Below are 15,502 nucleotides of genomic sequence, written 5' to 3'. Positions count from 1 at the left end.
GCCTTGAGGTTGACTGCCTACAAGGTTAACTATATGAATTTTCATTTATCATTTCTTCTGTCAGCCAACCCAGAAAACAAAACATGAACTCCTCATGTTCTTTCCCTGAAAAGTTTGCCTGCTTGTTTCTCTATTCATTCACAGATCATTTTCTTGGAATTCACCCCCCCCCCAACCTCTTCCCCCCACCCCCCACCCCACAGATCTCACTGTGCTGGTCAGAATGTGTCAGAATATTTTGAGTGTCAGTTCCTCATTTAAAAGGGATTCTGGAAAATTATTGGTCAGGTTTTGGAGATTGATTAGAATTGTGAAAGGTTTAGAAAACTGTCATGGTCATGTTAACTTTGGGAACTATTTAAAATAGTGCAGGAAGCTGAAGATTTTAGCCCATCAGTGTTTATCCAAAGATTTTGTCTCACTTGTAAAAGTAGCCTCCTATTCATTTGGTTATTTATTTATTTATTTACTTATTTATTTATTTAATTTTATTTATTTATTCATTCATTTATTTATTTTAATTTATTTTTTATTTTTTAATTTTTTAATGTTTATTTTTGAGACAGAGAGAGACAGAGCACAAGAGAGGGAGGGCAGAGAGAGAGGGAGTCATGGAATCTGAAACAGGCTTCAGGCTCTGACCTGTCAGCACAGAACCCGATGTGGGACTCAAACCAACGAACCGTGAGATCATGACTGTTAGGATGTCCTTGGAACCACAGTAGAGGGGACGGCCATCTTGCCAGCGCAACCCAATGAAAAGCCCCTAGTAGCTGCCAGAATTGGAGGTCAACCAATCACCGAGCGACAGCACGACCTGATATGAAAAAGGCCCACCCGGATGTAAACCTGGAACCACTGCAGCTTAAAAACCCCACCCCACCACACCTGGGTGTGACTTCCCTGACTCCTCTCTCTCTCTCTCTGAGTCACGGAACCTCGCCCAAGACCTTAGTTCCCAAATAAAGCCTTTGACTGCTAAAATTTTTTAGCCTCTGACTCCTATCTTTACCCTGCCTTACGCCTGATGCTAACAATGACCTGAGCCGAACTCAGACACTCAACTGCCTGAGCCATCCAGGTGCCCCTATTTTTATTTTTGAAAGAGAGAGAGCACGAGCAAGGAAGGTGCTGAGAGAGGGGAGAGAATGAATCTTAAGTAGGCTCTGCACTGTCAGCGTGGAGCCAGACATGGGGCTACATCCTGTGAATCGTGAGATCATGACTTGAGTGGAAAACAAGAGTTGGATGCTCTACCAACTGAGCCACCCAGACACCTCAACTTTTGTAAGTTAAATTCTACAGATTTACAACCAGAATGGTGTGGATATAATCTCTTTTGCTGTGTCCAGCAATGGACCTTTTTTTTTTTCTCAATGCTTTCAGCCTGTTCTTGTTTGATTTCATTGTTGGAATATGAGAAAGTGATTCTTTTTTTAAAATTTTAATTAATTCCTTTTAAATTCTTTTTTAATGTTTATTTATTTTTGAGAGAGAGAGTGAGAGCAGGGGAGGGGCAGAGAGAGAGGGAGACAGAGAATCCGAAGCAGACTCCAGGCTGTGAGCTGTCAGCACAGAGCCCAATGCAGAGCTTGAACTCATGAACTGTGAGATCATGACCTGAGCTAAAGTCGAACACTTAACTGACTGAAGCCACCCAGGCACCCCTACAGATTGATTCTTACATGTTAACATCATTCTAATTAATTATGTAGTAAATTTAGCAATGCCAACTCTGCTAGAAATATTGATAAGAATTGCAGAGAAGATAGGGGTCGCTGGACCCAGGATAAACTTATAACTCAGTATAAGCCTGTTTTGTGTAGGATGGAAAGAGTTGTGTAAGAAGGTTTTACGGTCCTTGTGTTCTTGAAGTCTTGGAGATAACAAATACTCTGCAGAGAGGGGAGAAGGAGAAAGAGGGAGCTTTCAGACTGCTTCTTGGCTTACTCTGTCATGTAGAGAAAGATAAGTGTCCAGGACCCCTCAAAATATAGACAGACTAAGTAGATGGTCACCAAGGATACATCAGGAGATCAACAGTAATTTTTAGGACTTGGTGATATGGTTTTATGTAATAAATGTGTTTGAGTGATTGCTTGAAGGCATAAGGAATGTAAATGGAGGTGTTAGAGACAAAATCTGGAATAAAAAAAGTGTATTCATTTAATGTCCTTCTTCTCTCTGTCCCTTTTTATTTTTGGACCGTAATCTCTCCTACCTCTAATTTCAGGCGACTCGCTGTTACCAGCTCAACTACATTGCCCAAAGGGACTGTGGTGGGCACTTTATGCAGATTAGTAGGAGAAGAATTACCAATTTCTTTTGATTCTGAATTCAAGCTGAGTTTGAAAAGAAAAATAGGTTTCACACCAAGGACCCTGAGCAGTTGGGAGATCATACCCCCACCTTCCCAACCCTAATTCTGCCTGAAAAATCAAAGCCTGCCTCCCTCCCTCCCTCCTTCCCTTTTTCCCTTTTATTAATAGTTTGTTATTTATTTATATGAGTGTATATGATACTTATGAGGAACTTTCTACAATAAAGAATTATATTAAGAATAAAGTGGAAGGGCGCCTGGGTGGCGCAGTCGGTTAAGCGTCCGACTTCAGCCAGGTCACGATCTCGCGGTCCGTGAGTTCGAGCCCCGCGTCAGGCTCTGGGCTGATGGCTCAGAGCCTGGAGCCTGTTTCCGATTCTGTGTCTCCCTCTCTCTCTGCCCCTTCCCCGTTCATGCTCTGTCTCTCTCTATCCCAAAAATAAATAAAAACGTTGAAAAAAAAATTAAAAAAAAAAAAAGAATAAAGTGGGAATGCTGAGGTATTTTAGCAATCAAGCTAATAATTCTGACTTTTCATGTAATTAGCTAGTCTTACCACATACCTCACCACTCAGAAGTGGCTGGCCTAATTGAAAGACAGAATATCTTACTGAACTGAGTTACAATGCCAGTTGGGAGATACACCCTGACCGATGAGACTTTGTTAGTAGAAATTAACATGTGCTTCAAATCAGAGAAGTTTGTGTTACTTTATGTGTTACTGTCTTTCACATAGCCAGAATCCATGGGTCCTGGAATCAAAAGGTAGATGTGGGAGTGGCTTTTGTCACTATTGCAGCTAACAACCCACTATCAGATTTTGATATTCCCATCTTGGCAAGTTTATGCTATGTATATTTGGAGAACTTAGCCTTAAGAGATGAATTCTTCTGCCAGGAGACAAAAAAATTGCTCTACTCAATGGATGATAAAAGTAACTTCTGGACATTTTGAGCTCAGTCATTGAACCAACATGAAGAAAAGTATCTCTTGGCTGAAGTGGTTTATCCTGATTAAGAAGATATTGGGTTGCTTCTACACAACGGAAGCAAGAAAAACTATGTTTGAAGCCTCTTAGTAATTTCATGCCCGATGGTAAAGCTTAATGGAAAACTACAGCCACCCAAACCAAATTGGCTGAGGTGGGGGAAATATAGAGTAGAGATTCATGAAGGAAGCCACAGATATCAATTATAGCCTTGTAACTAATTACACAAGCAAAGTTCTAGTACTTTGAAAAATGGAACTATAATTAACATGTTAGATTAGTTTCATATGTACAACATATGGATTCAACAATTCTATACGTCATTCAAAGCTCACCATGTGAAGTGTAGTCAAAGTCATAGTATTTTCCATATTTTGTATTTGCTTGTTGTCTATGTAGGCTTATTTGTATGTGCAAAATTTTTCCTTCTACTCTCCTTCTCACTTTCATTTTATATACAAGTTATTGGAAATGAACTTTACATTTTAGCGTATCGGTAACAGAATATTTTAGAGGGGCTCTAAATCTGAAGAGTTATTAATATCTTCAGTGGTGGCACAATTGTAACCAGGCATCTCATTTTGAGGAAGGGGTGAGAAATTTATCACTTGCTAAGAAGGATAGCAGTATCTTGAAGGAGGTAAAAATATTGAGTTGTTTTCTTGTTATATGTGTTTCAAATATGTGTAGAAGGTTACATATAGAAGCTGAGTAGTCAAAGGGGTGAGATCGATTTATTGACTCTCAGCTTCAATTCATCTTTTGCTTGCTCTTAAAAATAGATTTGGGCCCTTCAAATATTTTCTTTGCCAGTTGGCACAACGTTAGATTTTTTCAGTAGAGAGTGCAGGGAGAGAGATTTGCCTCCTGGTCTGTGTTCCCTCTGGCCAGCTCCTGTAGCATGGGGGCGTCTCCAGGGACCAGCCCACGCCAGCACTCGCACCAGCTTCCTGCAGGGAAGTCAGTGTTCATCAGCACCCAGGGGATAGCAGCTTCCCTTAGCACCCCCATTTTTAGGTGGGTTTGTAGAAGAGGGCCTCTCATAAGACATGTTCTTGTGAACGTCTTTTCCCAGCATTCCAAAGGATGGTTTTCTGGGATGTCCTAAAGGGTAGATATCCAGCAAGTTCCACTGTTACAGCACCATAATGACTTCTCTGCCATCCAGTGAGCCACAAGTGTGTCTTCTCCAAAGTTTGAGTCTCAGCCCTGGAGTGATGGGAACCTCTTTCTGCATATTGTATCCCAGTCGTGGGAGCAGTGGCTACACTTTACATCCCCTATTCCTGTAGGATTCCTCTTTCTTTCCTACTAGCCATTCCCTTTTTACTCCAATATTCCGTTGTAGTTAATAATTCTTTTAAGTTTCCCCTAGTCAATTTATTGTGCAGTTTCTCTCTCCTGAATGGACCACTTTTGTTCATTCACCAGGACACTCAAGCAGCTGGAGAGCATACCCCATTTTCTCTTCCCCAACTCTGCCTGAGACGTCAAAGCAGATTCGACTTCTTTATTGTTTTATATGATTATTATGTAAATATGAGAAACTTTCTATGATAAAGGATTATATAAAGAGGAGTTTGGAAATACCATATGAGTTATGTGAGTTATCAGTGAACGTAATTTCAGTTTTTCACATTTTGTCCATATTTGACACAAAATTTCATTATACCACAGAAGTGAATTCTAATCAACTTTTGACAACGTTTTACTTTAGCTTAAAACACAAATGGGTATTCATTCACTAATGAGAATGTGTCTGCAGATTGTAATTCCAAATCACCTTCTTCTGTGTAATTTCCTTATTACATCCTTATTTCTGATTTTTTTCTGTCTTTAAAATAGGATGGGAAGGCAAAGATAGTTTTAAAACAGTCTGAAGACAGAATACTCCATTTACCTGAGCAGGATTTCATGTGTCCCTTTCCAGTCACCCCCCCTCCTGAATACAATGATTACTATTGGTATCACCATAGATTAATTTACCTGTTTAGAACTTTAAATCAGGGAAATCATATGGTAGGGACTCTTTTATACCTGGTTTCTTTCATTAAACATGATTCACCCATGTTCTTGTGTGTATCAGTTATAGTCATTCTATACTTTCTACTCTGAGTATCCTATTATATGAATATATCACAATTTGTTTATCCATTCATCTGTATCCACCACTGGCTGGACACAAGATCTATTAAGGGTGAAATCTTTAATTCCATTCATAAAGTTTCAAGGAACAGACTACCCTCACATTTTATATTCTGTTGGTGAAAGAGTAGGATGTGTCTCTAAAATATTTTAGCCAATGGAGAACCTGGGTGGCTCAGTCGGTTAAGCATCAGCTTTGGCTCAGGTCATGATCTTGTGGTCTGTGGGTTCGGGTCGGGCTCTGTGCTGACAGCTCAGAGCCTGGAGCCTGCTTTGGATTCTGTGTCCCTGTCCCCCTCTCTGCCAGCCCCCATTCGTGCTCTGACTCACTCTGTCTCTCAAAAATAAATAAATGTTAAAAAATTAAAAAAAAAATTCTAGCCAAAACATATATCTTACATACCTTTATTTAAAGACCCATGTCTGGGCACCTGGCAGGTTCAGTTGGTGGAGTATGCAACTCTTGATCGTGGGGCTGTAAGTTCAAGGCCTGTGTTAGGTGTACAGATTACTTAAAAAAAAAGACCCATGTATAACATTCATTTTGGTATTTAATATGCCACTACTTTTGCCAATAAAAACCTAATATCCATCATGCTCTGTTATTTAGCAATGTTTCAGGTATTGCTCAAGATGTGGATAGCTGAATCGTAGTTTCCTGTGCCATGGCTTTCTATCACAATGCAAGCTGATACCCCCTCTGCAAATTGTTTTCTTGATGAGGGCCATTGCCTCTCCGTAGAGTTGAAGCTTAATTTAAGTGGCACACATATATGATATCTTATTGTCTGTGTTGAAAAAGTTTTAAGGTAAATGGTACATCCTAACACTTTGATATACATTTGACCCTTAAGCAACATGGGGAAGAAGGGAGTGTGTGGCCGCCATCCCCGTGCACAGCATCCCTGCCCTTCCCTCTGCCTGGAGTCATTTTCATTTACTAGCCTCATGGCTTATTCCTTCACTTTTCCTAGTTTCAGCACCTTGAGAAACATGTGAATAAAGAAGAATGCTCAGAAGGGCTTATTGTTGTATTATATTTCATAATAAAAAAGTCAACATCTTAACACTTCATCAATAGAAGAAGGGATGTATAAATGGTGGTATATTCATAACATGGAAAACAACGCGACAGAAGGATGTATGTGTGTTAACATAATAAGACATCCAAGATTTATTATTGAGTTTAGTTTCCTTCTTTCTTTTTGAAAAAAATGTTTATTTTTGAGAGAGTGCAAGTGGGAGAAGGGCAGAGGATCTGAAGTGGGCTCTGCACTGATAGCAGTGAGCTCAAGGTGGGGCTTGAACTCATGAATTGAAGATCGTGACTTGAGCCGAAGCTGGATGCTCTACCAACTGAGACACCCAGATACCCAAGGTTCTTTCTGTTTATTTTTTATTTATTTTTTACTTTTTAAAAAAATTTTTAAATGTTTTATTTATTTTTGAGACAGAGAGAGACAGAGCATGAACAGGGGAGGGGCAGAGAGAGAGGGAGACACAGAATCCGAAGCAGGCTCCAGGCTCCAAGCTGTCAGCACAGAGCCTGACGCGGGACTGGAACTCACAGACTGCGAGATCCTGACCTGAGCCGAAGTTGGATGCTTAACTGACTGAGCCACCCAGGCGCCCCGGTTCTTTCTGTTTTTAAGAGAGAGCAAGAAAGTGGGGGAGAAGGGCAGAGTGTGTGTGTGAGAGAGAAAGTCTTAGGCAGACTCCATGCTCAGCATGGAGCTTGAAATGGGGATGGGTCCTAAGATCATGACCTGAGCTGAAATAAAGAGTTGGACGCTCAATCGACTGAGCCATCCAGACACCCCTATTATTGAGGTTATAAAGTTACAGAAAGATATGCACAATATATGTCATTTTGTATTAAAAGCCTGTAAATAAAACTACACTTATAGTTTCTGTGGATTCATGTATTGGTACATGTGTGTAAATCTATAGTAAAACACCTGGAAGCATCAAGTCAAATTGGTGAATAATAAAAAGGTAAGAATTGAGAGTTGTAGTCAAAGGGGATTTTAGTCCTTGTGTAATGTTTCATTCCTGTAGTAATTCACATATTCAAGAAATCTCTTTTTTGAGAGAGGGAGAGGGTGCAAGTGAGCTGGGGGCAGAAAGAGAGAGAGACAGAGACAGAGACAGAAGGAGAGAGAGAGGAGGGAGACAGGGAGAGAGAAGCAGAGCCTGCTCAAAGTGGGGCAAATGCTACCTGATGCGGGGCTGGAACTCAGAAACTGTGAGATCATGACCTGAGCCAGAGTCAGATGCTTAATGACTGAGCCACCCAGGTGCCCATGAATTCTTGTTCTTAATATTAATAACAATAAGGTAACAACTAATAACCTATAAAGGTTTATATTTTCCTCCGTTCCTCTCATCAAAAAGGAGGAAAATAGAGAATAATCTCCTTCTTCATAAACTTTGTCCAACCGCCCCACACGTAAGTATTTCTTTTTAGTTCATACTCCTCTTAGGATCCTATTCTTTGACTCTACTCTAGTTATGTGTATTTTGTCTTCCCCAGTAGATTGTAATCTACTGTCTCATCCCTTTTACATATTCCTAACACCTGGTGAATTCCCTCATTTATGGTAAAACTTCAGCAAATGTTTATGCAAGTCTTTTGAGCCATGTAAAACAAATCAAATAACAGAAGATGAGAATTGCCAAATTATTTTATGACATTGACCTCCATTAAATTCCATTTTAAAAGTAGGATTTGGTTCACTTTTTTTTTTTTTCAACTTTTTTTTTTTTATTTTTGGGACAGAGAGAGACAGAGCATGAACGGGGGAGGGGCAGAGAGAGAGGGAGACACAGAATCGGAAACAGGCTCCAGGCTCTGAGCCATCAGCCCAGAGCCCGACGCGGGGCTCGAACTCACGGACCGCGAGATCGTGACCTGGCTGAAGTCGGACGCTTAACCGACTGCGCCACCCAGGCGCCCCGGATTCGGTTCACTTTTAATAGCCACTCAGTCTAAGCAGTTACTTTGTTTTCTGATCATCTGCTTCATCAGGAAGCATAGAATGAATGGGGCTGGAGGTGGGTGCCTGCTGAATTGCGTGGTCTGAAGTGGTCTTTGTGGACTGTGTTGGGCCACTAGGGGGCACTCTAGGCTTTATAAAAAAAAAACAAGATTTTTTTTTTTTTTTTTTTTTCTGATGGTAGAAGAGACAAGAACAGAAAACATGTAAGTCAATCAAATTATAGATAGCAAAGGTGGGGAGGGGGAAGGCGCAAACGTGCTTGTGTAAAGTTGACCTCAGGTGTTCAGTTCTGCTATTCCATATAAACTTCAAGAGGTTGTAGGCTATATCTCTATACACCACTGTGGGGGTGATTCTCTGAGCACAGTATGGAAATAATATTTCTGGGCACGCATGAGGTAGCTCAACAGAAAACGTCCCATGATGTGTTTACAATTTTCAAATTGTTATGAGTAAAATCCTCCCAAACCACTGACTTAGAAATTATTTCAGTATTATACCTTTTCATATATCTTGGCTGGGAATGGAAGGAAGAAGAATGGAGAGAAGAAAACAGAATAAAAATAAGGAGAAAAATCAAAAGAAAGGGAGATGACAGAATTTACTCTGACCAGTACTGTTTGGCCTGCCCAGAATCAGCTTTGTGGGTGAGCAAGGTGCCCATGAGTTGCACAGGAGAGGTAGAGAGGTGGAAATTAAATCAGGGTAGACATTATGCAGACATCCTATTTTTTACCAACCAAATTCTGGTTGGAATCATTGTCTTTTTTTAAAAAAGGTTATTTACTTATTTTGAGAGAGAGAGAGAGAGAGAGAGAGAGAGAGAGGAAACAGGACAGGGGCAGAGGAAGAGGGAGAGAAAGAATCCCAACCAAGCAGGCTCCACGCTCAGTGAGAAGCCCCACACTGGTCTTGAACTCACAAATCATGAGATCATGACCTGACTCAAAATCAAGAGTCAGATGCTTAACCGACTGAGCCACCCAGTGCCCCTTGGAATCATTTTCCGTGGAGGTGGTGATTATATGTCTTGGATTCTAGATCTCTCTGATTTCAAGAAATTGTATTTGCTTCTGCAATACAAAATGCATGCTATCAGCTAGTTTTCCTTTGTCAGATTTTTCTTATAACTGAATTCTCATATTGTCCAACTATGCAATTTGGGAAACGGGGTCACTCTTCTCTATGATTTCCAAGGTTCTGTGTAACTCACTGAGACACTGACTCTTCTAGAAATATCATTCACCTTTCCTCAGTCACTAACCTACAAATTTCTCACATAACATGTTTTAAGAAAAAAAAAGCCCTTATGAGTGCATATATTGGAAATACCATCCCTACCTCCCTGCAACGTTGACAAGCACAGTTTTGGACAGATTACTCTGCAGTCTCCCTGGGCCGCTGTGGGTGGAGTCTCAGTCCCCGACTGACAGGGTTCAGGTGTGATTGGTGCTCAGTGATTCTGGAGGGACGTGGTGACTGTTGACAACACAACTTCTCTGGACCCAAGACTCTACACTCTTCAGAGTAGGGGTGAAGGCACGTCAGCGACCAGACAAGGAGTTATGAAGAGACAGCGGGGAGCCCTGCTGGGGCTTCTGTGGGTGCAGGTTTGCTGTGAGTGGGGGCGTCCCAGACAGGGGCTAGGGAGGTTCACAGCCCGCAGTGGAGGGGGAGCTGCACAGAACTCCTGCAGGGTCTACACCCTCAGCAGGTGTTCCCAGGAATACTTTATGGGTTTGAAAACTGCCTCAGTGGCTCTGCAGTGACTTCTTTTGTGTTTGGTTTTGTCTTTCCAAGCAGGGGTGAGAGGGATGGACGTGGAGCAGACACCTGCAGCCCTGAGCCTCCAGGAGGGAGCCAGCTCTACCCTGAGGTGCAATTTTTCCAGCTCGGTGACCTACGTGCAGTGGTTCCGACAGAACCCCGGGGGCGGCGGCCTCACCCGGCTTTTTTACATCGCTTCAGGGATGAAGCAGGATGGGAGGTTGAACTGCACGGTGAACACGAAGGACCGGCACAGCAGCCTGCACATCAGGGCCTCCCAGCAGGAAGACTCAGCCACCTATCTGTGTGCGGTGGAGGCACAGTGCTCCCTGCTGCTCTGCAGCCTGTCCCCAAACTGCAGCTGGGCTCCCAGCCCAGCCTCCTCCACCAGGAAGTCTTCCTGGTGCAGCTGCATTTGCACAGCGTGCTTGGGACCATCTGGGGCTTTGCAGGCTCAAAGCTGGTGGCGGTAAACCTTGCCAATAAATTGTTTCAAAATGAAAGTGTGTATGTGCACATTGCATAAAGCATATCGGAGGGATGTTAGTTCTTAAAATGTTTAGAATCTCTGGTTTTGGAACTTGCTGCCACATGGGAAAGCAAAGATCCGTAGGCTTTGAAATAGAAATTTAAGATAAAGATAAGAGCTTCAATGGAGAAGAATAACATTTTCATACGAAGTTTGAACTTATCCAATGAACCCATTATTAACACAGAAGATAATTTGAAATTAATTTTCTTGTAACTTAAGATGTAGTAAGATGCATAGACCAGCATTCTGAATTATATACAAATCATGAAGTCACTTTTTAGTTTCATACACACCTTTCAAAAGTTACAGAAAACGTTAGAGAAAACAATAAAATGCTGCTGTGTAAATTTACATTTAAAATTAAATTCAGATTTACATGAAACTGAATGGTATTCAGAGTTAAATCATATATAGAGAAATTGTTCCCCTAGAAGCATCAGCTCTAGATTTACGTTATTTATATTTCAACTAATTTATCATATATCTATGCTTTTTTGTCATAGCATGTAAAATACTTTTTAAGGTCTGTAATATCAGTTGCAACGACAGAAATATTCTTCTCAAAATTAAAAATTATCAGAAATTCTGTCTGTAGCATTATAGTTACCAACAATGATACTGCTTTCAATTATATTGATTAAAGTGAAGTTACTAAGAGTATAAATTTTGAGAACCTAGTAAATTAATTTGGAGTAAAGCAAGGCAGAAAAATATTATTATTGTCAAGATATTACACTACCAAAGTATTATTCTATTTTTAGTGTTTGATATATTTAATAGTTTTGATATATTTAATAGTTTTGATATATTTATTATATTAACCTATTTTAATAGATTAATATACATTTGATTCTTTTTTTAATGTTTATATTGAGAGAGAGAGAGTGAATGGGAGATGGATAAAAGGATAGAGAGAGAGAGAGAAAGAATGAGAGAGAATCCCAGGCAGGCTCCACGCTCAATTTTGAGCCTAACTTGGGGCTAAATCTCACCACTGTGAGATCATGACTTGAGCCAAAATCAAGAGACAGAGGCTTAACCAACTGAGCCACCCAGGCTCCCCATGCATTTGAGTCTTAAGAAATAGAAATATTTTTGGTTTTTTGGGTATCTTACAATACACTTTCATAAATTTTATATTATAAGAGACAAAATAACTTTATAGCAATACGTAGCTACCATTTACTGTGTTTTTAAATATCAATTAAGAGTAGTTTCATTGGGGAAGAAAAAGTATTGGGATACCATCCCACTACACAGATCCACTTCCAAGATGTGAAGATAATGCTGCAATTTACTTTATATAACTGAAAATATTAATCTTGTGACAAATGTGATTGATAGTATTTAAATTAAAAAAATATACTACCACAATATTATTGTATATTGTATTTGTATTATGGAAACTTTTTTTTCTTTTTTTTTTAATTTTTTTTTTTAACGTTTATTTATTTTTGAGACAGAGAGAGACAGAGCATGAACAGGGGAGGGGTAGAGAGAGAGGGAGACACAGAATCCGAAACAGGTTCCAGGCTCTGAGCCATCAGCCCAGAGCCCGACGCAGGGCTGGAACTCATGGACCGCGAGATCGTGACCTGAGCTGAAGTCAGACGCTTAACCCACTGAGCCACCCAGGCACCCCTGGAAACTTTTTTTATTTAGCAAATTTTCTAACAATGTTTTTGCATATTGTAAATTTATGTTTTTGTTTATGTATTATTATAAGTTCTATTGTGTTTTATAAGTAGAAAGATTTTTAAAAATATTTACTTATTTTGGAAGAGAGTGAAAGAGAGAGCATAAATGGGGGGAGGAGCAGAGGGAGAGGGAGAGAGAGAGAGAGAGAGGGAGAGAATCCCAAACAGGCTCCATGACCAGCACGGAGCCCAATCAGGGTGCAATTTGGGGCTGCATCCTTCAACCGTGAGGTCATGACCTGAGCCCAAATCAAGATGCTTAACTGACTCAGCTACCCAGGCACCCTTGAGCCACCAAGGCACCCTGATAAGTAAGAAGATTTTTTTTTTTTAATTTTTTTTTTCAACGTTTTTATTTATTTTTGGGACAGAGAGAGACAGAGCATGAACGGGGGAGGGGCAGAGAGAGAGGGAGACACAGAATCGGAAACAGGCTCCAGGCTCCGAGCCATCAGCCCAGAGCCTGACGCGGGGCTCAAACTCACGGACCGCGAGATCGTGACCTGGCTGAAGTCGGACGCCTAACCGACTGCGCCACCCAGGCGCCCCATAAGAAGATTTTTTTAAAGAGAGCTTTCTTTATATTTTATTACATAATATAATACTTTTTCCTGTTTTTGAAACATGGGGCCACAAATTTTCTGTTTCATTGTGTGCCACCAATTACATAGCCAGCTCTGCCTGGGAAGTTTGAACACCCAAGTTAAACTGGAATAAGGGAACTAGAAGCCAGAAAGCAATCAGGCTGTATGAGAAAGTATTTGTTGCTTTACATACGTGTGAGTAAGCTCATCCACTATGGAGCCAACCCCATCTCACTGCCTGTGGTAAATTAAAAAAATATATATATATTTTTTTAATTTTTTTTTTCAACGTTTATTTATTTTTGGGACAGAGAGAGACAGAGCATGAACGGGGGAGGGGCAGAGAGAGAGGGAGACACAGAATCGGAAACAAGCTCCAGGCTCTGAGCCATCAGCCCAGAGCCTGACGCGGGGCTTGAACTCACGGACCGCGAGATCGTGACCTGGCTGAAGTCGGACACCTGGCTGAAGTCGGATGCTTAACCGACTGCGCCACCCAGGCGCCCCCCCCAAAAAAATATATTTTTTTAATGTTTATTATTTTTTAGAGAGAGAGAGGCAGAGAGCAAGCAGGGAAGGGGCAGAGAGAGAGGAAGACACAGAATCGGAAGCAGGCTCCAAGCTCTGAGCTGTCAGCACAGAGCCTGATGTGGGGCTCAAACTCACAGACTGCAAGATCATGACCTGAGCTGTAGTCGGCCGCCCAACTGACTGATCCACCCAGGCGCCCCTGCCTGTGGTAAATTTTATACAGAGTGAGTAAAGTTCCATTTTATTCCATTTTTTCCTACAGATTGAGATCCTCCCTGAACTGTCTTTGGTCTCCCAGAAGAAAAGAAAACCCAGAGAGGATCTTATCCTGAAGACTCTGTCTCTGTTTCCGATGAGGCCCTAGGATTGGTTAGGAGCAACCTCAGACCCACAAGATCACATGTGGTTGTGGAAATGGGCTTGGGGTTCCACAACGTAGGCCATTTCTCCCCATTCTCACACCAGTCCACATGGCTCACAGCCAGTCCTCAAAATATTTGCTTTGTTACATAGTATAAAAGAAATTTAGAGCTGGCAGAGTCCTTAGAAAGGCTTTAGTCCACTTCATTTTATAAAACAGAGGCTGTATCCAAGATGACACTATGGAACAATTAGGTGGTCAATGAGCTGGGAAAGAAACTGGGTTTCCTCACTTCCTCTTTGGCATTCTCGCCCCTGCCTCCTTGCTGCAGGACCATCCTGCTGGGTAAAGAGATTGTGTCTAATGCAAGCCCAGCCACTTAGATCTCTGCAGTTTGGGTCTGGGAGAGCCGTGGTGCAATCAGTTTAATCGCCTGAATGGAGCGTTGCAATTTGTATAAATGTCTGACACCTTGGGCAGGAAAGAGGACTCAGGCTGAACCACTGTTATTCTACCAGCAAACTCATCTCCCACTCACTGGTTTCCGGAAGAGGAAGCCAAAGGTGTTGGTGTCATGCTAACATCTACATGTAATTCTAAGGACTTTCCTAAAAATAGCAGATATATGTATATCCCAGGTGGACATCTCTTGAAGGCAAGATGTGAATATAGAGCATTATTAATACGTTGTTATGAAATGTAATCACTGCATTGGGAGACCACGGGGGAATATCGTCCTCATGCAGCTGGCCATCCATGAATGTATTAGAAAAAGCCTTGCTAGGTCTACACTTTTCGATGATGAGTCAGGCAACATTCAATGAAATAATCACGGGGCTATGAATTTTGCCCAAGAAATGATTATACTTGTGCTACAGCTCATATATAGGACATTGTGCTAAATAGAGCATACTCATACTATAACGTTCAGTTCTGGATAACATAACTCAAAAGGGAAAATATTGACTTAAAGTATATGTCTCCAAGAAGAGAGAAATTCACCCAAAGAAGGTTTTGGGAATTCTATCCTATGGAGGAGGATGGATGAGTAAATAGAGGAGGATTCTGAAAATAGAGAAAATTTACATATGAAAACACACACAAATATATTTACAAAGAAACTAACATGTTGATTTTGATTCTTCATGGGAGTTGTCCCTAAAGTTTTAAGGGTGTCAAATGTGGATGAGGATTATATTTATCCTGAAAAATTCCAGAGGACTAGTGAGTACAATTTCAGGAAAAGGGCTTCCACTTAATGTAGGTGAGGCAGTCTTGATTTCTCAGGGATCAGTTCTCAGGATCAGTAGGCTAATTGTACTCTGCCTCTGGGCAGCCATGACAATATTTAGGCTTCTGTAGATTGTCTTTCTTACAGAAAATCTACAGGACTAAAAACTTTACCAATATCTTGGGGGAAATTCTCCATGGCAGTGGAGTTTGAGAGAAAAATGACAGAGTATGGAATCTGAACCAGCAGTGGTTCAGCTTGGCCAAGGCAGCAGAAATCTATGCCAGCAGAGTTGGCTTACACTTTATTTTATTTATTTTTTTTTTTTAAATTTTTTTTTTTTAACG

At 41.0% G+C, this 15,502-nt stretch overlaps 1 gene segment (V, D, J or C); it reads left to right on the top strand.

Annotated features, from left to right (window-relative positions):
- The first annotated feature begins 9,930 nt into the window (after window positions 1-9,930).
- Window positions 9,931-10,722, top strand: LOC112855681 (T cell receptor alpha variable 22-like). The segment is given in 2 exon segments: window positions 9,931-10,069; window positions 10,256-10,722. Coding segments are annotated over 2 exon segments (489 nt in total).
- The last annotated feature ends 4,780 nt before the right edge of the window (window positions 10,723-15,502 follow it).

Source organism: Puma concolor, chromosome B3 (genome assembly GCF_028749965.1).
Source record: "Puma concolor isolate L17-30 chromosome B3, mPumCon1.1.hap2, whole genome shotgun sequence".
Taxonomy (NCBI): Eukaryota; Metazoa; Chordata; class Mammalia; order Carnivora; family Felidae; genus Puma; species Puma concolor.
This window is presented reverse-complemented; position numbering and strand designations above follow the sequence as displayed.